We start from the raw sequence: 23,807 nt of genomic DNA on the forward strand, positions 1-23,807 counted from the left end.
AACGGGATCATTTGGCAGGGAGAGGGGAGGTACAAATTAATAGTCTTACTTCCAATTGTTTATAGGACCATTTAACCATAACAACAAAATTTAAGAATTATAGCCGTCTAAATGAAGAAAAGAAAAACTGTAAAACCACATCAACATTGTGATTTGCTGAGGTGTCACCATGTAGTAGCGTCCTCAGACACTGCAACACTGAACTTCCTTGTTTAAACAGATGTCTGGCCTGAGGACCCCAGGCATAGCAGACAGAAGAGAAAGGTGCTAAGTCCCCACTGATTCTACTGCCATGTTTTGTGCGCTGTCCTCCATGAAAGTGCCACTTAGAAATGAGCCACAGCTCAATGAATAGATATGGGGAAAGTTTGAACATCAGTGCCATTTTCTATGGAATCTCTTTTTATTTCAAAACTTACACCTTAATGCTATTTATCAATGCAGTCTTATAGTGGTTTTTCTGGGTGGGGTGGAGATTAAACTAAATTTGACTGAACACACACTGGGATTTTTAAAGAAATACCTCGGTGCATTAGATTTTCTTAAATATTCAGAAATGCATCCAAATGTGCATTTCCCCTCAGTAGGCAGAGTGTGGCGTGACAAGGGCTCATTTGACTATTAAAGCTATTGTACATCCAATTTACTTACACAAATACAGGTTTCTACTGGTTTCTTTAAAATAACTGTTTAAAGAAACAGTTTATCGTTTCTCAATCATTTAACTGATTTAAAAATACACATCTTTGATATTTCCCTAACAGAACACAGTTTTTTCAGTAAAATAGTATGAGTTTTCAATAGATAAAATATCAAAACTTTAAAAAATATAAGGCATGCTGCATATTTTAAATAAATATATTTCTCTAGGGAATTTCCCTCATCACTTCCCAGCTGAATCCTTCTGTTTGCTGGCTCCAGCATATTTTTATCAGACTATTATAAATATCCAAGGCATTGAGACCTGAGAGAGATGTTTAAAGTAATGAAGACAGTATTGCCACAGTGAAGGCCTCCACTTGTGCAGAGGCCAGAGGCAGTGTCCCCACAAAGGGCATCCCCAGAATGTCCTGCCAATGACCTCCACTCTGACCTGAAGAGACCACTGTCTCAAGGGGTAACAGACAATTTAGTCCCTTATCCTTCTGTCACTGAAACCGACTCCACTGCCATAAATTCTAATCAAGTCAAACTGGATGGCAATTAAAAAAAAAATCTTATAATGCATGTTTCTATGAAAAAGATAACAAAAAAGGACAGGAAGAGAAAAACCCTATAGATATACATTTTTCAGCAAGGAAGAATTTCCGACCCAACTTTCAACCCTTTTCCAATAGTTCACAGATAAAGGACATTGGAAATACTCACTCTTCCAGGTATCATTGCATGCAATTTCTTTTAACTTGGAAAAAACACAATATCCTAAGATAAAGCCAACCCCTAATTTTTACTTCAGGTACAAGGTTTATAAATGGTTTTTTGTTTATACCTGATCTCAAGGCTTGAGAGCTGTGTGCCCAACTCACATACACTGTGGTATAATTGACAAGTAAGCCACAGACTAACCCACACACCCCGGCAGGTGGAACTTTAAGAAAAGCAATGATGCGGTTTAACTTGAAACAATAAAAACTATTCCCATGAGGAACACTGTTAATAAATCATCTTCCAAATTTCAAATATATATGGGAGGACAATATTTAGGGCATGTTTTATGTGGTCTCACTTCTTCAGCAGAGACTGAATGGGAGAACTTTAGTACTGATATTTTTCTAGGGACATATATTACTTCAGTCCTTTCTGTGGCCATTTTCCTGACCAAGTTGTTGATACTACCATTTGAATTTTAGCATCCAACTTGACTGAATGTGGAACACTGAATTCTTGATGGGCGTAACTAAAATGAAGCACCACATTGACACGAGCGCCATAAACGTCACTAGAGAAACACAGCAACCTCTTACCTTAAAGATTGTTTGCCAAAGGCCAGTTTTGAGAGTGGTTTCGAATATGTACATCACCAGTCACATATTAAATGACTGGCCCTGTGTGATATCACTCATCAGTCATGCAGCTGAAACACATTGACATACAGAGCCAGATTCTCTGAAAACAAGCAAGTCTGTTCTCTCCATACTGTTTCCTAGGGCCCAGAGGTTAGCATAATACAGTTATGAACTGAGAGAGAAGGCTATTCTACGGGCTTTAACAAAAATAAATAATGCACCACTTAATGATATCACAGAGAACTACCTAACCACATGTTTCTCAATGAAATGTGAATTCATCTCTCCTAAGTGTACTTAAGTTTCCATGGCTGTTCAAGTTAAGCAAAATGTTACTTCTGATGTAATTACTTTATAAAACACAAGGGCCCTTTTCTGAACTTTCTACTTAGGCTAGCATATGGTTTCTGGTTCCTCTTCCTGGTATTCTGAGCTGCTCTGAGCACTGCAACATTCTGCACGGTATGTTTCCCTTTGGATGCTGTTAAGTGCAGAGGTGCAATTTAAGTAGAGGCATAAAAGACCCAATGGTTCCTGGAATTTCCTTTGTTTATCCATAGAGGGCATCAGTATTAGCCTTTCTCCTGCAGTTTTGGGCTGAAGATGCCATACTGCGAGAGAAACAGACTTGTCCTCTGGACTGCTAATTTCAACAAGACACAGAAAGGGTAACAAGCTCCAAAGAAACCCATTTATATTGAAATTTCAGGCACAATAAAAAACTGAGCACTTCTTGTCTCCCATAGTTGGTTAATGACTCTCCACAAAAGGAGACATTAGCAAGATGCACATGATTTTTCTAATCTCCTTTCATTATAGAAGCACAGGTTTCAATAGTACAATGTCTATGCTACAAGAATGATGGTTTGAGAGAGTATGGTAGGAAAGCATTGTTTAGAGAGAAACCTGGATGCTCTCAGTTATGGTAATTCTTCATTACCAAGTAGAGTGTAATCAAAATTACATATAAAAATGAAAAACCTGAACATGTTCACATGAAAGAAATAATGTTTCATGAAATTGTTACCCATTAAGTGTCACCAAAGTTGCCAACAATTCTGGGAGAGAATTAATCCAGAAAGTTTTAGTCTGTTACATAAACTGGAATATTAAAAGGTAAGAGTGTAGTGGACCCAATAGCTAAGGAAACTTCAGGGCACATTGAAGGATTTCCTCCCAGTATGCATTCTGTTCCTACTGTCTCCTCGTCTCCAACTCTTTCCTCAAGTTTTCAAAACTGTTCATCTGCTGATTTCTTCTTTACCTAACCGGAAACTGGGATATAGCCACATTGTGTTTGAAAAGCACCCTTAGAGACCACAGAAAATTAAGTGAATACATAAGGAATATCATATACAAGATGTAGATTTTCCTAGGTTCTGTCACAGATTCCAAAGTTGAGAAGTGCAGAATGAGGATGAGCACCTTCTGAAACCTACTATGATTTCTAAACTAAACTATGATATCTTAGTATTCCCCATAAAGGTTCTACGTAAGGTGTATTTTCAGTGAACGTCTAATTCAAATTTCTCTGACCCTCTGGAATTTTTTTAAGCTTATTTCTCTAATGTGCAAATAGGTAAGAGATGACACAAAAATCTGCGACAATTTTCAACAGTGGAAAATCTAAATACATGTTAATAGTACAAATTAGTAGTACGAATAAATTAGCCCTCTACTGGTTAATCTGAAAAAAAAAACATGCATGCAAACTTTAGGAACGAATAATCTATTGTCTGCAGTTATGTTGAGCTCACAACTGATTATTTTTTACAAGTTGAAGTGCTTTCTGTTAGCAACCTCAACATCCAAGAAGCTAGAGCATGGCTTTTGCCTTGCTGTAATTTATAATTTTATCTGACTTCTCTCACTAACCCCCTGAAATGAAATGAGTGTTTTAGGACATAACTCTTCCTGCACAGATAAAAAGTTAGACGACAACAAAATATTTCTTTAGAGTGAAAATGCTAAAACCTTAATGCCTAGATATGGAAAATTTATGTCATAGGTGGAACTGCTGCTTTTCAAAGAAAGGGTCATATGACAGAATTTCTTGAAACTGGAATCTATTATACTCAACTATAAAACTGGTTTTCCAATAGAAAATTTGAAACAAAGTTTCTCTGCAATGCCCCACTCATGTTTGATCGGGTGAGCATTGAAAATCAGAGAAAAGCTCTTCTGTTGAAGCTGGCCTAGAGTTGCCAAACTATCAAAGCTGTTTTCTTTCTATAGGTTAAAAAAAAAAACAAAAAACTTATGTTTTTAACTGAATTAATGACTTTCTTAACAAAGCAGCCTAGGCAATGATGTAGTTTTCTTTGAAGTTCAGGCATACGAGTGTTTTTTAAACCTGAGGCCAAGCATTTCTCTGCCAGATATATAGAGATTTGGTACATACATACAGTAATATTAGGTTAGTATATATCTATTATGAACAGGTTAGTGTGTATCTCATATATGTGCGTGTGTGTGTGTGTAGTAGTACAAGTAAATAAACACTTGAAAATAATTAAAGGCAAGTGTTTCAGGAGCAACTGTTCTGAAAACCTAATGTCACTCACTCTACCTCATAAAATGCTTCTCCAGCAGAGACATCTATCACCATCCATCACTCAGTCACACATCTCAACAACCGGCTCCCTTTCTGATTAGAAATCACAGTTGCTTGAGTTGACTTACAGAGTGTCATCTGTTTGAATGACAGATGTCTTTGCTGGAGTGGCACTCTGCTTGTTCTGGCTTTGTTTATGAAGCGAGGATTCCTAAAAGGTCCTGAGCTGCCTTCAAGTTAGGACGAGGCTATCAACACCTATGCTAGGGGACAGGGGTAGGGGCGGAATGCAAAGGACCTATTTTCCTTTCTCATCACCCTTGTAAAAAGAGAAGAGCTGGTCATTCTAATTGTGCTTACAAAATGTTATTTCTTTGAGCAATTCCCGTAGCCACCTTTGTTTACCTGGCACAGAATGACTTGTACTGATATTTTTTCAGTCCCCTCTCCTGTCTTCTGACTACAGATAATAACTCTTTACTCTCCTTCCCCTTAACAAAAGGCTGCGAAGCAACCCGAAACCGAGTCAATATTTATTCAATAAATGTTAACCAATTCTCGCCATGGAACTGATTTCCTGATTATTATTAAAACCTTCTTTTTTGCAAATCATTCCTAGCCTGGGGACTCTGGCACAATCTGTCAAACCAAAGGGGGCAGCGAGGAAGTTCCTTGTTGGGAAAAGTTTGGAGGCTCCCCTCCTGGCCGGCCCGAAGCGGCGCCGGGGCTCAGCCCCGCCGAGCTGCCCGGCTCCTCTTTAGCACTTACAAGACAAGTGAATGAACAACGGGGAGAAAGAAGGTGGGGTGTGATGGCTCTTCCGGACGACATGGTCGGACTGCAATGAAACACCTAGACAGACTTACCGAAGAGCTTGCTGGGAGTGTCCGCGCTGTCATTTGATTCCGCAGGCGCAAGCAGGGGCTCATTCAGCTCGCTGTCTGAAGTAGCAGCCTTGTCCTCACCTCTCAACTCCGCATTCATTTCACTCCGCACTGACAGCAAGGGCTTACTGACTTGTCCAGCTATCATTGGATCCTAGGACGGGGGGAAAAGAGTGAAGGGGAGGAAAAAAAAAAGTGGCAGCTTTAGTGTGCGTGTCCTCTCTCCCCCTCTCCCTTCTCTTCTCTCTCTCTCCACACACACCCTCTCCCTCTCTCCTCTCTCTTATCTCTGGCTGCTCCCGCTGTTATTGCTGGCTGCAGTCAAGTGAAGAGCTATTACAGATCCGAGGAGTTCTCCATTACTCCCTACCCTATTAAAGCTCAACTAGCATGTGAGAGATTCAGGAGGCTTCGGAGGGAAGGAGAAAAAAAAAAAAAAAAAAAAAAAAACTTCTTTGAAAGCAACCTAACCAACCCAGCTTTAATTGTGGCATGTGCTTTTGTGAGAATGTTTTTACACCTTGTTCCGTCTTTAATGCAGTAAGAAAAAAAGGAAGTGCGGGGTTTGTACTTGAGCAACGCACTAAAAAAAGGAAGGAGCACCCTATGGAGGAACCCCAGGCTATTTTAAGAAGCCCTCTCCCTGGGGGAGAAGCAATTAAACCCTATCCCCAGAGCAGAGAAAAGAGACAGGGAGAAAAGAATCCTCCAAACGCTTTCAATGGATTAAAAGAGAGATTTCTCATGTAAATTCTATAAGCGCCCTTAGAAGTTGACTCCGCTGGTCCCAGATTTGGGACTGCAGCTGACCCCAAACCCGCTGAACATTTGAAAGCCAAAGAGGCACAACAAAATATATGAAAACCAATTTAAATTTTTTTTAAGGAATTGGAAAAATACTTACAAACTGTGTTCAATAACTCGGATACCTAGAGCATCAGACGCCCAGAGCATTAAAGAAAACGGAAGACCAAAATCCCCTCCAAAAAACAGCAAACTCCCCCCCACCCCAATAATTCAAATCTGCTTTTTCCTCAACTCATTAGGAGGGCATCTTAGGACCAAAAATATTTTCCAAGGGCAGCCTTTTATTCCATTTGCAAACTAAGATGCACAATATGGTTTTGGCACAAATATCAGAGGCAAAAGGAAAAGAAAAGCAAGGAGTCCCCTTTTTGTGTTATCTGGGAGCTATTTATGGCCAAGTTCATGCCTAAATGGTTCCTGAGCAGGAAACAGGTGACCGGCCCCGGAGCAGGTGGGGTGGCATGCGCTCCTGTCCCATCATTACATTGGTGGTGGTATGCCTGTGGTGATTTTTTTTTTAATGTATTCATGCCTGAAAAGTGAATTTGATATGACACATGATAATCTATGAAAATGTTAATCAATACAAATAGTTTAAGCTGTCATCAAATGCACTTCTTTAGTCAATACTCATACCACTGAAAACAATGTCACTGTCACCAGGGCTTAATTTGCACAGCACTTAAATATTGGACTCTGTGCATCAATGCACTTCTTCAAATACTGTAGGTAAACACATTTTCTCCCTATTTAAGGCTGAAGCACTCAGCTCGCATTTAGCTGAGCCGAATCCTCCCTTTTGAATACCTTGATAGGTCCACTGGAGGGCAAAATTAATACTTAATTGAATCTCACAGTCATCAAAATAATCGATACTTTTTTATTATTTATTCTTTACAGTCTGTTGACTGTTTCAAACCTCTGAGGGAATGGTGGAAAGGATTCATGGCTTTGAAACACTGTCATTTAACAAGGTAATTTTCAGTGGGGCATTAGGGGTTGTGAAACATATAATAAAACAAAAATGGTGGCTTATAATAGGAAGAAAGAAAAGAATTATATTTCTGCCATCTAACAAAACAGGATAAATAAAAAAGCAAGTGCAGAGAGAGAGTGAGAAAGGAGGGGGATGAGGGAAAGAGAAAGACTGGCTTTTGAAGGGTTTTATCATATCAAGAGCAGAGCCGAGCTTTCATAATGCTGACATTTCTCATCCTGACAATCCTAAACAAGTGGAAAGGATGAGATCGCAGATATCATCTTTCATCACATTCCCCAGCTTAAGAACCAACATGACAGCTCCTTTCCCCTTTACACTGTTAATTACTAAATAAAATACTACTCTCTGTCAGCACCAGATTATTGCAGATAGCGACCACAAACATTTCTCCATTGTTTCCCCCCTCTGAAATGGTGAGACCTACCTTGAACTCTTTAGAAAAATAAATTAGGCTTGTCTCACCATAGTGTAAATATGTGAAATATAATCAATGTAATCAATGTGGTCGATTCACAGCATTGTCAGCCTAAATGTGCTGCTGACAGATTAGCATTTCATTTACCGTGTTTGGTTGCGGAGATATGGAGTGCTTGAAATTTGGGGGTGCAGGGGAAGGCAGGGACCAGTGAAAGGAGACACGAAATTATCAAATTTCCCCCAAATTTCTTTTCTATATATCTAAGAAAGAATACAAGCCTGGATTCTTCTGATCCAGTTACCAGAGTGGGGTGAGTAGGAAAGGGAACACGGCTTTACCTTGTGGTTTGGGTAAGTATATTCCTTAGTGGAAGTAAAGAACCCAGGTTTAAATTCTAGTTACATTCCCTTTACTTTATAGAAGATTGAACACTCAGTCACTCTAATCTAAAGGAAGAGGTGTGACTGTGGCCTTGAGGCACCCAGTCTCTGAGGCCACACTGCTCATTTGGGCATTTTTTTAAGGTAGTGTTCATGGTAAATTTATATTTAGAATAGAGCTTACTACTTGCATAATAAGCCAAACACGGTTATTAACATACCAGTGAATATCTGGGTGGTCTCTCAAGAATATTCTGTTCTTACTTTATTTGTGAATGGCCAAACTGAATCCTGACTCAGAGTTGCTGAAATGTAGCTGCTAATTTCAAATGCATTTCAATCTTCAAGATGTTCAGTCTGGCTGATGTGTGCAGTGTACTGGCAGATGGTATATATTCACTGACCACTAGCTTTTCTTCTTTAAATTATTTTTATGTACCTCCTGCATGGCTAGGTTTCCAACTAGTGCCTCTCAATGACCTGAGCTTAGAAAATTCAGGAGGAGTTTGTTATTCAAGTACTCATTTGAGTTTTCATCTTAGAAAACACTTTATGATTTCCATGATGCTGCTGTAGCCCACATATATATGTGCATGACATGGTTAAACAGCAAATCCCCAGTGAGGCAGAGAGCAGACAGCTTTTAATCACAGCTGCAGCCACTGGGGGGTCCATTTGAAAATGTGTCACAAGCAGTAACCACTGAATACAGTCTTATAAGTGATGGGGGAGGTGCCTCTTTCAAGCAGCACTTGGCTTGGAAGTCATTCTCTCCCTGCCAAGAGTGATGGCAGCTGGTAAAATCCTTTCTACCAGAGAGAAGAAAGAATTCTTATAAGCACCAATATAGGTGGGAATGTAGAAGAGCTGCACCTTCAACATGTACAAGGAGCTCTGCAGCATCAGACAGGAATAGAAATAGCAGCTAGTGCAGGCAAAAAATAGAGTTTCTGAAGACTTCTTACTTAAAAATCTAAAATTGTCCCAACTGCAGTTGAAGAACTTGGAAATTCTCTGCAATTGGCTCATCAACTCTGCCAGAAAGAAGTGACTATTCCGATATGGAACAGTGGCAAGTATGTGCAAGGACAGGACACGGCATATGCCGACACGCACATAGGACACGCACAAGGGTCCTCAGAGACTCAAGGGCCAGAAGGTGAGAGAAGAAGTGGGAAGAAGAAGATGGAGATTCAGAGAAGCTAAGTGACTTGACCCAAAGCCACACAGCTCTTAAGTGGTGAGGCTGTATTTGGAACCCTAGAGGATTCATTTCCAGAAATGAGCCACTCTATACGGCACAGGAGGCACTGGGTTGAAAACCCAGAGGCTCATGGACTTAAAAACTCCGGGGGTTTCCCAGAACTTGAATTATGGACCAGAGAGTGTGTGAAACCTGGAGAACTGATTCCCAGGGCATTGTGTGCATTATCTTCTTCCCCTCAGACTCTAGGAATGAAGCACTTCTCTGACACTGCTTGTCTGAGCTCCATGGGGTGACACGGTGTAGTGGACGGGACATCTGGGCTTGCACTCAGCCCACCTCCCTACACAAACTTAGCAAATCCCTATGCCATCCTTTCACCCTCAGTTTTCCTATTTGGAAAATGAAAAGGTTGGAACAAACAGTATTTCCCAAAGCATATTCTGCAGAACACCTGTCCCAAAAGATATTCTACAATAAAGGAGTTTTGCAATCATGCCCATGTCTACAGCAGAGCAGGTAAGTTTCCCAGGACAGAAAATGATTCAACTCTGCTTAGCCTAGTATTTCCCCAAATTATGTGACTATGGAAGGCCTTCTTAAAATCTTTATCATGTTATCTAATAGACATAGTGCTTTTGAAACTCATTTTAGAATGTCCCCATGTAGATTACATGTATATCAGAACTCTAATTGTTAACAATTCAGCAATAAGAAGCTAGAAGGCATCAACAAGGACACATCTACCCAATGCTTCCCACATTCCAATAACTTTTATCCGCTTAATATTCTTGCGGCTTATTTGAATACAGTTATGGACTATATACAAAGAGTTACACAATTATATACTGTATACTATATAGCTTAGTATATACTAACTGTGTATGCTCTCATCATTTACTAATTCCTGATATCCTTTAATATAATTTTAAATAAGTATGTTCCCATGTATTCCTTGGCCTTGGTCAGAGGACAATCCAACGTGGCCTTCTACCGGGCTGTTAAAAATAATACCAGATAAACAAAGATATAATTCAGCTAAAAAGCCTGCAATAATTTATCCACCAAAGTTTTTGTAAGCCTAATCATTCTCATTTTATAGTTAGAGAAACTAAAGATAGCAAGATTATTAATTCAGCCAAGCATCCGCATCCAGTGGCAGCCACGCGATGGATATACCCACTCCCTTCCAAACTGAACTTGAACCAGGTCCAGCATATTTTTATGTACATACAAACCAACTATGAAACAGCCAATCAGAAGGGCTTTGAGGAAAATGTAAATAAGACAGGCAGGCTTATTACAGGCTTCCTTAAAAACTGAAGGAAACAATTCATTTGTTTTCAAAGTGCCCGAGTATGGCAAAGTTGTACTTAACAGATCTATTTATAGAATTCAATAGAAAAATTATATCATTATAAGGAAAAAAATGTATTGGATTCTTCCCCCCCCAACACACACACTCACACTTAAAATGCCACATTTCAATTTAGAAAAAAGATGACAATAAGTTACCTATAGCCAATTTAAGATGCAAAGGCAGCATCTTATTTTATATTTAATTTCTCCCACTGAGAAGAGATAAAAACCCAAATCACAAATAATTAGGAGGAAGAAAGGAGAGCTTCATGGGTTTGGGAAAAGGAAACTTCAAGTGTGAATTTTGTTGCCTTAGTCATGATGAAAAACAATTTTTATCTTGTTTTTATCAATTACAAAATACTATTAAGTAGGTTAGTTCTCAGTATATTTTATGCATTGAAGAATGTTTCTCTCAAGTTACAAAGAATTTGTTTTTTTACCACTTAACATTTCCTCTTTCTATCAATAATTTAAAAAAAGACATTCCATTTGACTTTTAGAAATAAAGCCATATTCTATTTTTATAAAGCCCAAATGTAAGCATAGATATTTATTGTTGAAATTTTGAAAATTAATGAAAATCCAAAGACACTAAAGACATCATAAATTTACCTACCACCAATTATTTCATTTTAAATGTTGCTTCCTAACCTGCAAACAAAAATGGTTTTGAGAAGAGCAGAAAATCCTAAGTTTTTAGCAAATACTCAATAGATGGAAATTTGCATTACAATTAACTTACATGGTAATGCTTAAAAAAGCTTAAACACACCCTTGATTATCCCATAATAAATTACAAAGCTTAAATGTATATATCCTTGATTATCCCACAATATATTTTCACAGCACAATGTTTATCCCAACTTGAATTCCTTCCTCAACTCAGTATTACCAACTGTTCTCTGTTTCCCCTGTTTCCACTTTACTGTTAGTATGGCTGAAATCTTACTTAATCCTTTCTCCAAGAATAAATGAGTATTTTGTGAAATGAAGCAAGGCACTCAAAATTCAAAATAAATGCTGAATTTAGGGAATGAAGCCCTGGAGAGACTCCTGGAAACCCCCTGGGTGTTCCCTGATTTAGCAGTAAGTCCCTGCATGACCACGAGGGAATCACCATCTCTTCCATCTTGGCTTCCATACCAATGTGGCTTTATATATCGCAGGAGAAATATTAGGAGACTTGATTGAGGTATGTCTTACCAATGGGTTTCAGTCCCGGACAAGTTCACTATGGATTCAGTGAGTCCGAGGAATGACCACGGAATGTTCTTGGGGTGAAAGGGTTTATCACCTGGCTTGTTCACTCGGCGATAGGTCGAGCACTAGAATTACATCTGCATGCAACAGTCTGCAGGTCTGTAATCCTCCTTCATCTCTGCCTCCACCCAGGGCACTGGGCAGAGCTCTTCATAGGGAGACTCAGTCAATAACCACTTATTGCCTAAGGGTGTGGAAGCAGTAGCCTAGCAGCAGGCCAGTTACATCACCAGGTGGTTTAAGTTCAGTGAGGATCCTGGCCATAGGAACTTCAATTTTCCCCACAAGGCAATATAGATAATGTGTGTGAATCTGTTTTGAAAGATAGAAAGTATTACCTCAATAGACCACCTTCCACCCACTGCCTCCCACATTAAGGCATCCAGTTGACTGTGGGTTACTTTCCTCCCCGGGCCTGCAGTTTGCAACAGGAGCATATATTGTAGTAGATGCTGTGGTGTGCTGACCACACTCCCCATTTAGGACCAGCACCCTCATTTCCCAGCTGCCAGGTATGTGGGCTAAGGATGGCTCACAGCTGAGTCCTTCCCAGGAATTGTCTTTGCCTGGAGGGAGCTGCCTCTCAGAGGCCATGCCCCTTTCTCAGCATAGCCCAGATTTTGCCTTATGGCTGCAAAGCCTGAAATATTTACTCTCTCCCTCTTCACAGAAAAGGTTTTCTAACCTCTGAGCTCCACCCTAGGTTCAGCCTGTTGCCTTAGTAAGTATTCCCGCATTTCACCAAAAGGCCCCCTCCAGGCTTGGCCACCACAGACCCTTCAGCTACCTCGTTTGCCATCCACCACTTCCTCACACTGCATTTTGCCAACTAGTATAATTTAAGTTACTTTGAGTTGTCTTGCCAATGGGTTTCAGCCCAGGGCAAGTTCGCTATTTCAATGTGACCGAAGAAATTGACAGCAAAATGTTCTTGGGGTGAAAGGGTTATACTCAACTTTATCTCCAGGTGGCAGGTCAGTCACTAGAATCCCATTCACTCAGAATGAGTCTGTGTGCAGCAAGCCAGTCTCTGCCTCTGGGCCCCTCTGTCTGCACAGCCATCCTCTGGGCCCCTCTGCCTGCACAGCCATCCTATGGGCCCCTCTGTCTGCACAGCCATCCTCTGGGCCCCTCTGTCTGCACAGCTGTCCCACACAGCTGTCCTCTGGGCCTCTGTTCTGCTCTCCTGCAGCCTTACAGCCCTGCCACCGTGTGGTACCCAGAGCACTGGGCGGAGCTCTTTATATAGAGTCAACAGTCATGTATTGCCCACAGGTGTGCAGTGAGCTAGTCATCCAGGGCCAGGTGAGAATCCTGGCCATAGGAACTCTCATTTTATCTGCAGAGTGAAATTAATGACTTATCGACCAGCATTAATAGAGGCTGGAAAGGAGTTCTCATTTGGTTAAATTAGTCAAATTCAAGATATATGTATTGGCTAAAATATTTTGGAGACATTCCCTACCCTTGCATGAAACCAGAGAATATTAAGAATCTAGTAAGTTGTGTCACTCATCCCCTTGGGCAAAAGCTCCCTTCAGGTGAAGGCAATTCCTGGGGAAGGACTCAGATGTGAGCCATCCTTAGCCCACATCCCTGGCAGCTGGGAAATAAGGGTACTGGTCCTAAAGGGGGAGTGTGGTCAGCACACCACAGCATCTACTACCAACATATGCTCCTGTTGCAAACTGCAGGCCTGGGGAGAAAAGCAACCCACAGCCAACTGGATGCCTAAGGCCTGATCCTCAAATTGTCCCACGTCTAGTCTTGGGGTCAGAGAGTTCTAGTTGCCTGGTTCTGACCATGAAAGAAACAGATCTTGCATCTAGAATCTTGCCATATCTGTCTTAATGAACCTTCCATGCAATCTGTGCTAGGTTCACCTAAAATGACAGAGACTTAGGACTTCAGACAGGTTCAACAGACTATTTGGGGATTTTTTGCTAATGAAATTGCACTTAATAAATACCTGTATGTACGGCAGGTTTTGGTCTCAGGACTGATTTTCCTTATAACCAGGTAGCAAGGCTTTGGGGATGCAGCAAGGCCTCACCCATCTCTAATCACGACAGGCTACTATTATCTACCAAAACAAACCCAAAAGTTGTGTATACAAAATTTCACATAGGCCTTTTTACAGCATAGCCACTATATTGGGTGTTGACCCATAGTTAGATAACTCTGTCTTAGGAACAGGCAAGGACATTACAGGGTGGCATAGGGTCCAGAGTTCCTGTTCAGAAGATGCCCTGGGCAGATTACATTATTTGTTGTCCCCATTACACTCCAACAATTTATGTAAGGGATATTTGGTAAAGGTGAATGCCCAGAACAGTCTTGAAAGGATACAATTAGACTGCAAAAAGCCTGATTTGCTTTGGTATCAGAGGAAAGAAATTCATTTAAATGTGTACTAATGGGCACAGTTTTTGTTGAGCCTAAGATAAGTGTGCCATCTCCTTCTCCCCTGTCAGGTGCCCATCTAGGGTCTCTGTCTCCTAGTCCCACCATGAGTGCCACACCCTCCTCACTATACTTACCCTCTAGAGACGACCCCAGTGAAAAATCAAAGCATCAGACACAGCTGTATTTAAACACAAACAAGCAAAACAGCTTTCATCAGTGTAAATCTGTAGATTGATTTAACAACATAGTGATCAGTCATCCCACGGGAATCTGTCCACTCTGGACTTCTACAGAGCATCTAGTGTGCAGTTAGATACACCCCATCCAGATCATCACCTTGAACCTCTCTAGCTCCTTTGGCCCCAAGAGGTTAAAATGCCTGTATGGATGATGCTTTGTGTATACTTATCCAGGAAAAAAGGGAGACATAGGTATTGACAACCTAATAGCACCATCAATTCCATTTCTGCTGCCTTTGTGAAAAAGCATCAATACGAGTTCAATCCAGGCTCATCTAGACCTGGTCTTTTGGTAATGGGGTTATACAGCAATATCGACATTGCATACACATACCCTATATTCATGCATTCTTCATAATCTGATGGCTTCAAACGGGCATCAGGATTTAATCAGAATACAGCTCAGATTCTATTTGCATTTAGTGATCTCAAAGTAAAAGAAAAGTACATCTATCCGATCCCTGTCCTAAAAAAGATTACTTTCTAGTGCCTTAAAATTTCTAACAGAGGTACTTAGTATATGTATCATTCCTGAGTTATATCTGTGAAATCCCAACAGTTGTGACCTTTTGTAAAAGTGGATGACAGAGTCGGTTTGCAGAATGGAAAGAAGACCTAGTGCCCAGTTTTCAAACTAAACACTGAACTGGGAAGCCTAGGCTTTAAGGGAGGAGCGTCTGGGGACTCCAAGGAGGCAAAGGGAGACCGGTGCCTGCTCCTAGTTTTTAACACCATCTTGGCTCTGCTCATCTACCTGCATGAGGTCCACAGGATACCTGAAGAAGAATTTCACAGGTCTGCCCATATTACCTATTTGTGATGCATCACAGCTGCAAAAAAATCACAACAGGCTTTCTAGTGGTTAATCACTTAATTTTCCAAAAGAAGCATTAGACTCTCCAGAAGTGATGTTTGAGTCTTTTGTAGGGAGACAGGTCTCAGAATTCCCAATCATGGGCATTGTGTCTGATATAAAATGGCTCTCAATAGATGTATTTTGAATGACTGATTTTGAGGAAGGAAAGAAGAAAGGAAGGAAGGGAGGGAGGGAAGAAAAGAGGAAGGGAGGGAGACAGGAAAGGTGAGGGTATTTCCTTCACTGGAAAACAAAGGGTTGTTCTTCGTTGATACTTTTAATATTTTTCAAATACATTTAATCATGTCTGAAATTACACAATATGAAACCAAGGCCTCCCAGGACATCTTACCTGTCTGGCGTTGCACACACATGCACGCTGAGCCACATGCTGCCTCCAGAAATGTGGGTTTGGTTTTGTGTGATTGTGTTACTTTGATTTACCACAGGACAAAAATGAAAGAATTTAATAGCAACATTTGAAAAGGAAAAGGAAAGTCTTTTTTTCCTCTCTAGAACTGAGGTTGGGTGGGAGAAAAGCTACCTCTGGTCTGGGGTAAGTTTATACAAGGCATCAGTGCTGGGCTCGGGGGCCCCAGATGAGTGCAGGGCCAGCCCCACTTGGCCTCACCCCATTGCTCTGTCCAAACCCTTGTTCAGCCTGGAGGAATCCCCTCCCACCAAGGGGAGCCCGACCCTACACCTGCACCAGGAACTTGTTCCCACTGCCCTCAGGGTCACTCAGGAGCAGTATCATCCAACTCTCACAGCATATTAGAAACATGTTTTTATTACCAAAGCTCAAAACTATCATTTTTCTCAAAAGCAAAACTTAATTTAAATGAATAATACATTAAATATGTGGATCCATCTAATTCTACTCTTTCATTCTAAGTGGCAAAGGACATACAGTTGAGGAGATAAACTTTTTTTCAAAAAGCATCCAGTTCCGGATAGTTTCACATTTCCATAAATAAATAGAAAAATCCATTCTGCCCCCTGCTGACAGACTAACATTCTTAAAACTCCAGTTGAAAACCTGGTGGTTTCTGCAGGACCTTCTGAGCTGGGTCCAAACTGCTGATTCACAGGCCAGGCCCTCCACACTAGGCCCAGGCACAGCTGTCATATGGGCATATTTCCAGCTGGGGCATATGGGCACAGGGCACACAGAAAAACGAATGCACAGTTCACATTTTCTAATGATTGTAAACATACTAAGATAATTTTCTGGCAGGTGGCAATAAAATGTCAGGGGGATGCAAGTCTGCCTTGCACAGAGATGCCCTCCCTTTGGCCCTCAGTGGGCTGGTGGTGGCCAGCCTCACTGCGACCTTGCAAGTCTCCAGGCTTGGGGTGCCAGGGAGAGAATTTGGGTTTTGGAGCCAAGAGCCTGTGCTCAGCCTAAGGTCACTTTCTACTCACTGAAGGGCCTGGGGCAAGGACTTAGTCCATCGCTCTCTGCCTCAGTTTCCCTGAGAGGTAATGAGAGTAATAACAGTATATGTACCTCATAAGGTTGGTTTGTAGATTAAACTAAAAATTCACAAATTAGCACAGACTCAACACAGGCCCACTGCATAAGAGATGTATACACTGCTCTATGTGTACGAATCTTCTGATAAAGTAGGAACGTATGTACATTTGACTGTGGGAAGCTCCCCAGCCTTCTTCAGATTTTCAGAGGGATTCATGATCCAACTCTTCAACCTCCCCACAAAAAAAAATCAGTGAGTAACCACTGCTGAGGAGAAGGGACCTGCCGCTGTATCCTTCAAATATTAAAACAGCACTTGGCACATAATAAGCCCTCACTAAATACCCATTGATTTTATTTGAAAAACAAAAACAAGAATCAATATCTATAAATGATGGAAGAAAGGTCAAAAAATAGATTTTTCAAAACTAAATTACTTGCACGTCTTTTGAGAAGGAATTTGCTTCATAAATCCTAAGGCCTTATAAGGAAATATTATTTCAAGAAATAAGAGGGCTGTAAATTCTGTATCCCTGAATTAAAACAGAGCATGGCTTTTCATTTTCAAAGCTTCTCATATCCACGTTCTCTAAAGAGACCATTCTATTCCTGTTCAAAAGGCCATTGCCTAATTGATTTATCTAATACATGTTTTCCTTTCCTGTGCTCTCCAACTGCAGTAACGCGTGCTGGACGCTAATGATGTGGCTCGCTACGTTGTTATTTCCTGTCCTTCAGGGCCGTGCGGGCAGCTTTAATCGCCAGCTCCCGCTCCCGTGGAGTTCTCACATTTTCTGCCTTGGGTAGGCACAGGGCTACGCCCAGACCCAGCTGCGCTCTCTCCCTCCCTCTCCTGTAATCCACTCTCCTTCAATATTCCCAGGGTGACCCTTGACTGTCCTTTGAATGCTGCTCCAATTCAAAAGGCTTCTGAGCTTTTAAAATGAGCAGAGATAACATGATTCCAAGGAGATGGGGGCGGGGAGGAAGGAAGAATGTGATTGGAAAGATTAGCTAAATCTTCTCATTCTTGTAGATCTGGGTGCTCACAAATACATGAACTGAGAGTTTGTTTTCTGCGGGTTCTTCCCACCCCTCAGCTATCTGTTAAAATCACTTAAAAATATTTTGTTTCTAAACCAGACTATACAAAGAGACTTAGCTAAATTATTTCTTGAAATCTCTAGCCTTTGAAACTGAGGGAAAATTTTAAATAAGGGTGGCTTTTATTAATATTTATGTATGTCCTCTTTGTTTTGCATGATTGGAGGTGGCTCTGAAATGGGATCTACTTAAGACAAAACTGATGCAACTCAGCAAATATTTATTGACAGTTCATCATGTACTAGGTGTTGTGCTAGGGCCTATGGGGAATGTGAGGATCAAGAAACATATGCTACCATCAAAAATTTCACCATCTAGTAGACATTAGTAAAGAAAAGAGAGTGACTGCTCAGCATCTTCCAAGAGCCTAGTGTACTTTCTTGCACAGGTGTAGCATTTTCTTGGCATCCCTTATCTTCCTTTTCTGGAAATGCCAATGTATACTAAGCATGTGGACCATGCATACACACACACAAACACACCACCCTTTCTTTGAACCACTATTTTAACATTATTATAGATGCTATTGAATAAACATGTTGCTCCACCGAGGAAGGCTTTTCTAGACTTAATTCCATATTGCAGGGAGCTAATCAACAACTGATGACCCACTATCTTTTGACCAATACACAAAAACAAGGTGTCCACACAGCCATCCGCAGGATCACTGGCAATGAAGGGCTGCACTACCAGGTGTAGCAGACAGATGAGGCATCTGAGTTACTGCTCTTTGTCACTGAGGATTTTTCAAGAATTGCCTCCCTAATATCCTCAAGCACCTACAGTAACAAGAATAGGTAATGTGTTGTCAAGAGGAAAACAGACCTGTTTTAACAAGTCAGTAAGGTACACTCATAAAAATATATACAAATAGATTGCTATAGTCTTCATAAACAACTGGCCCTTTCCAGTGTGTTTAGAAGCCTCCGTCTATTCCCTTCCCATCCCCATCCCTCTACTATTGATACGAAGAACGTGTCGTAGATTAAAAACACAGTTTCAATTCAATGCCAGCTGAATTATTCCAGATCTGAGTATGGTAGTAGGTCCATCCCAGTGACATTAAGGTACCATCAATAATTTCTCTGAATATTTATTTAAGTTATAATAATCTCTGTCACCTCCCAGGGGCCGGGTGAGACTATACACAGGAAAACCATCACCCACAGGATTCTCCAGGCATTACCACTGTCTCTCCCCAAGAAGGCTCAGTCATCCATGGCTGAACATAGGCTTATTACACAATTCTCTTTGATTCTACTCCACTGAGCTTCTACACTACTTGCCCACATGCACATGCATTTTGTTGGAAAAGTTTTCTGTTTACGGCACAAGATAAATCAGAAAGAGACTATTGTGGGGTTCTCCTACCTTCTCACTACTTTGGCTACAAGGGCCCATGGCTCTATATTCCTCCATGCCCACTAACAGATGTGTGCTGCTGGGATGCCCCACGGGATCCACACTCTGTCTGCAAGGTTCACCCTGGGCTTTTGGATCTTTAGGGGGCCATCTGTGGCCACGTATTTCCTTAGGCTGTCACGCAAAACTAATCAAACCAGCAGAGTACTTAGTTTATAAAGATCAGCAAAAAATCTTTTTGATTACAAACAAGCAGAAAAGTAATTCAAATTAGCATTGCAATAAATAGGAAATAAACAGGAAATAAATTCCTAAGTTTCAGGCATAAAAATAGATATAGTCAGTTATGATTGATTTTTTAAAATTGAATTGAGTTTTTTAAATCCAGTGGAAAACAGTTTGATTGGCTGTTGCACAAAGGATTACTGGAGATTTTTTTCTCTTCATTTAACGTTGATATTGGGATTGTTTTTAATGCTATTTATTCATTTATTCAACAAATGTGTACCGAGTGAGTACTGCATGCCATGCCACCCACTCTTCAAGGTGATGGCAACATCATTGAACAAGACAGACCAAGGTCAGGCCCTCCTGCAGTTGAAATGACAGTGGGGAGACTGCCAATAACCAAATGCACAACGAAGGACCTATCATGACGTTGGGAGGGCTGAGTGCTATGAACAGACGCGAAACAGGCGAAGGTGTGTGGAAGAGTGTGGAGTGTGGGTGCGTCACTTACGTAAGATGATCAGAAAATCAGAGACCGCGCAGGTAAGGGCCTCTTGGGCAGAGGGCACCATGAGCGAGGGAGGGGCATGCGAGCACCCTCAGGGGGTGTTGAGAAAAAGGCCCCGGCTTGGGAGCCTGTTCAATACCCTTCAGGGACCAGGAGGCTGAAGTGACAGAAGGGCCGTGAGTGGGCCCAGCTGCGGTGAGGCCAGGGAAGTGGGCTGGGGATGTGGCCAAGAACAAGATCAGGTGGGCTCTCCAGGGCCATGGTGGGGACTTGGGATTTCATTCCAAGCCTGAGAGGGAACCACTTGAAGGTCTTGAGCAAAGTGTGACAGAATCTGACTAGTCTTTCCAAAGGCTGCTTTGTGGGGAGGCAAGAGTGAAGTGTGCAGGAAAAAACCTTGTAGCTTAGATATTAGATTAAAAGAAATTTTTAACAGCTTGACTGAGATGGAATTGCTATACAAAAACTGGATGTATTTAATGTGTACAATTTGCTGAGTTTGGACATATGTATACACACATGTATACATCACCACAGTACAGGTATACCAACTTAATTTCTTTTGAGAAATTAATCAGAAGAATCATCTTTCAGTTCACCTGCCTTTGCAGAACCTGCATTCGATGATTCCTTCCCTTTCAGGCTTAATCAGATGATTACTAAGGTCCTCTGGGCACATGTGCCAGGTGAGGAAGGGAGCCAGTCCTTAACATCACTCATGTCCATGCTTGTTGACATTTGACTGGCTCCCAGGGCAGTCTTAGAAAAGTCACTTAAACTTCTCTGAATATTTCTTTAAATTAAAATAATCTCTGTCATTTCCCAGTGGAGCGTGAGACTGTACACAGGAAAAACATCACCCACAGGATTCTCCAGGCATTACCAGCTCTCCCAGAGCTGGCACCATTTTGGAAGGGGCCTCTGTTCTTCCTCTCCAAGTACGCCTCTCCTAACACACCTAGTCACTAGCTTTCTGGGTTTTTTAATCTAGTCGCGTGTGAAAAAAGCCCGCCTTTCAACTGTTAGTGTCTTGTAGAGACTTCAGAGACCTTCTAACAGACCTCTTCTTAGGGTGGTTCTTGGTTTCATAGGGGCGCTAAAAGCTCATGCTTGCAGTTCTCCACTTCCATCAACCCATCTGTCTTCTGCCATCAGTTCTGACCACAGTGGCATTGTCACTGAGGGTCTGTGTGACTCAGGCACGTACTTGGCTCTGCTCTCCACAACCTCTCACTGATTCTCAGGTCCTGTGGACAACAGCCACTGCAGGAGGCAGGGGGTGTAAATACAGATTCCTGGTCCCCTCACCTGCCAAATCAGAATCGCAGAGGTCGGGCTCAGGAATCTATGCTTTTAACAAGTAACTCAGAGAATTCTTATGAATGCTAAAGTGGAAACTCCTACCTTAAAGGCATATTCTTTTTGAGGAATAAGAGAAGGGTTACCAAGTTTTCCCAACATTTCAGAAGGAAGCATGCCATAGCAATATACAGATTCACAATAGCTTTTAAATAAGAGAAAGCCTTTAATAATGTCCTCTTTTTCTGTCCTCCGAGTTATCAAATTCAGGGTCTTACTTTTTATTTATTTCATATTCTCTATACCCCAGACTTTACCTTTAATCCTTTCAAAATTGATATTCATTCCGACAGTCATATCATTTTAAATTCTCATTTTTTTAATCTATGTCTACCTTGAAATTTGGTTCAGGATTATGGAACTCATTGTATAAGTTTTTGAAAATTATATATATGTGTATGTATATATATATGTAAATATATGAATATATACACACATATATACAGTAGTATATTTATACACAATCTTTGTTATCTCTGTTAAAGTTTTTAGATCCACATTGCACATACAAATTGGAATCTGCTTTTATCACTCAACAAATATTTATCAAAGATCTAACATGTGCTATCAGCTCGAGCACAGGTGAGCCAGTTGGGCATTATATTTACTCTCAGAGACATTATTATATTGTAACCATGTTCTTAAAATTTAAATATTATCCAAAATTGTGATTTCAAATAGCTAAATAATATTTACTCTGATGGATGAGCCATGATCTCTTTCCTAACTGCAGAACATTCTAGACTGTGGTTTTTGAAAGGGGATTGGGGGCACACTAAGAGAGTCACAAGACCAAGGCGTTGAGGTGCAAGAAGAAATTATTAAAGTTTCTATTTTTATTTCAATTTTTTCAATTCTCTTTTGTGTATGCCTTTTAGTGGTAAAAGTGTATGGTACCAAAAAAAGCAGTAGAAAAAAGTAAATTTACATATATTAGGAGTGTGTGGTGAAAGGATTTTCATTGATAAACTTGGGTTATCACAAAACCTTGGAGTCCCTTGATTTAAGATGTGTCCATTTATTCACACAAAAATAAAATTTTGATGGCTTAAAATATATTGTCAGGAGTAAAATCACAGGGAAAAGAGTATGGACCACTGCCAAATTGCTTTCAAGGTCAGTTGGTAGAAAATTTATGCCCTCAGTGTATGAAGAAGCTTCTCTTTTGTATTACATTTAAAATTTTAAAAAGAATTTATTAGGTGGAAATTGGCATTTTATTAATGTTTTAATTTGTATCTCATTAGCAAGGCTAAATTTTTCAAGTTTATTAGCTATTAAATTTCTTCTTTCATAAATTATGTACATCCTTTGCGTGTCTTTCAATTGGAGTCTAAGTACTTTTCTCATTGAACTTTGAATAGATATATAGATGTATAAAAAATAATAGCTGACACTTATTATGCTCTGAGAATATATTTTATTTCTGGATCTCTATAAACAACCAAGTGTTATTATCCCTATCTCATTGATGAATGGAGTTAAATGACATTTGATTTGGTGGTGTCTCCTTGATTCCAAACATTTTTTTCTAGGATTGTTTCCCTTTGTTATTAATGTTAACTTTTTATGAAAAAAAGTTTTAAAAATTCTTATCCAGTCATATTTATCAATCCTTTTTATATGTTATTATATTGCTTTCATGCTGAGCTATCATCCATGAAAAGACAATTATTCACCAATATTTTTTATTTCCTATGATTTCATTTTTAATGGAATTCTAGAATCTAAAATTTATGAGGGTATAGGACATTAATTGAAAAATCTTACAGTTTCCCATATAGTCAATTTTTAGATCACAATTAGTTGAATTAACCATTGGCATATCATGCTTTTTTTTAAATGAAAAATTAAGTTCAATGGAATCTCAGGACTGTGTTTATACCATATATATGTGACCAATACATACTACCATATGTATGTGTTAACTATATAAATATATGCTATATATAATATATACATTTTAGATATCATGTATTTCTAAATGTAATTTATAGGTATAAACTATATTAATATTTATTGATATATAATGATATGTGCATATATATTATATAATATATATAATAGAGCAAGAATCCTCTGCATATTCTATTTCTATTTTTCAAAATTTCTTACATATTCTTGGCTGTTTATTTTCCAGATGAAATTCAGAATCAATTTTTCAAATTCTGAAATTTGAGAGGGGAGGGATAAATGTCAACTTTATAATATTCAGTGTCACCATCAAGAAACTTGGTCCTTTCTTCATTTATTTAAATATTCTTGTATTACTATAGATGATGTGTGGAGTTTTTTCATACTACAGACATTTTGTTTAAAATTTTCCAAATATTTTATTTTCTTCCTATTGTGAATAAAACCAGTTTGCTTTTCTATAGTCAAGTTACATATGG

At 40.0% G+C, this 23,807-nt stretch overlaps 1 protein-coding gene across 3 annotated transcripts in view; it reads right to left on the minus strand.

The window, feature by feature from the left end:
• Nucleotides 1-23,807, minus strand: part of POU6F2 (POU class 6 homeobox 2) — a 475,695-nt gene that overhangs the window by 361,976 nt on the left and 89,912 nt on the right. For all 3 annotated transcript variants that reach the window (XM_057504392.1, XM_036918925.2, XM_036918926.2), the window contains exon 2: nucleotides 5,427-5,598. In XM_057504392.1, the coding sequence (XP_057360375.1) occupies nucleotides 5,427-5,592 (166 nt within the window). In that variant the 5' untranslated portion in view covers nucleotides 5,593-5,598. The remainder of the gene's footprint in view (nucleotides 1-5,426; nucleotides 5,599-23,807) is intronic.

Source organism: Manis pentadactyla, chromosome 7, assembly GCF_030020395.1.
Source record: "Manis pentadactyla isolate mManPen7 chromosome 7, mManPen7.hap1, whole genome shotgun sequence".
NCBI lineage: Eukaryota > Metazoa > Chordata > Mammalia > Pholidota > Manidae > Manis > Manis pentadactyla.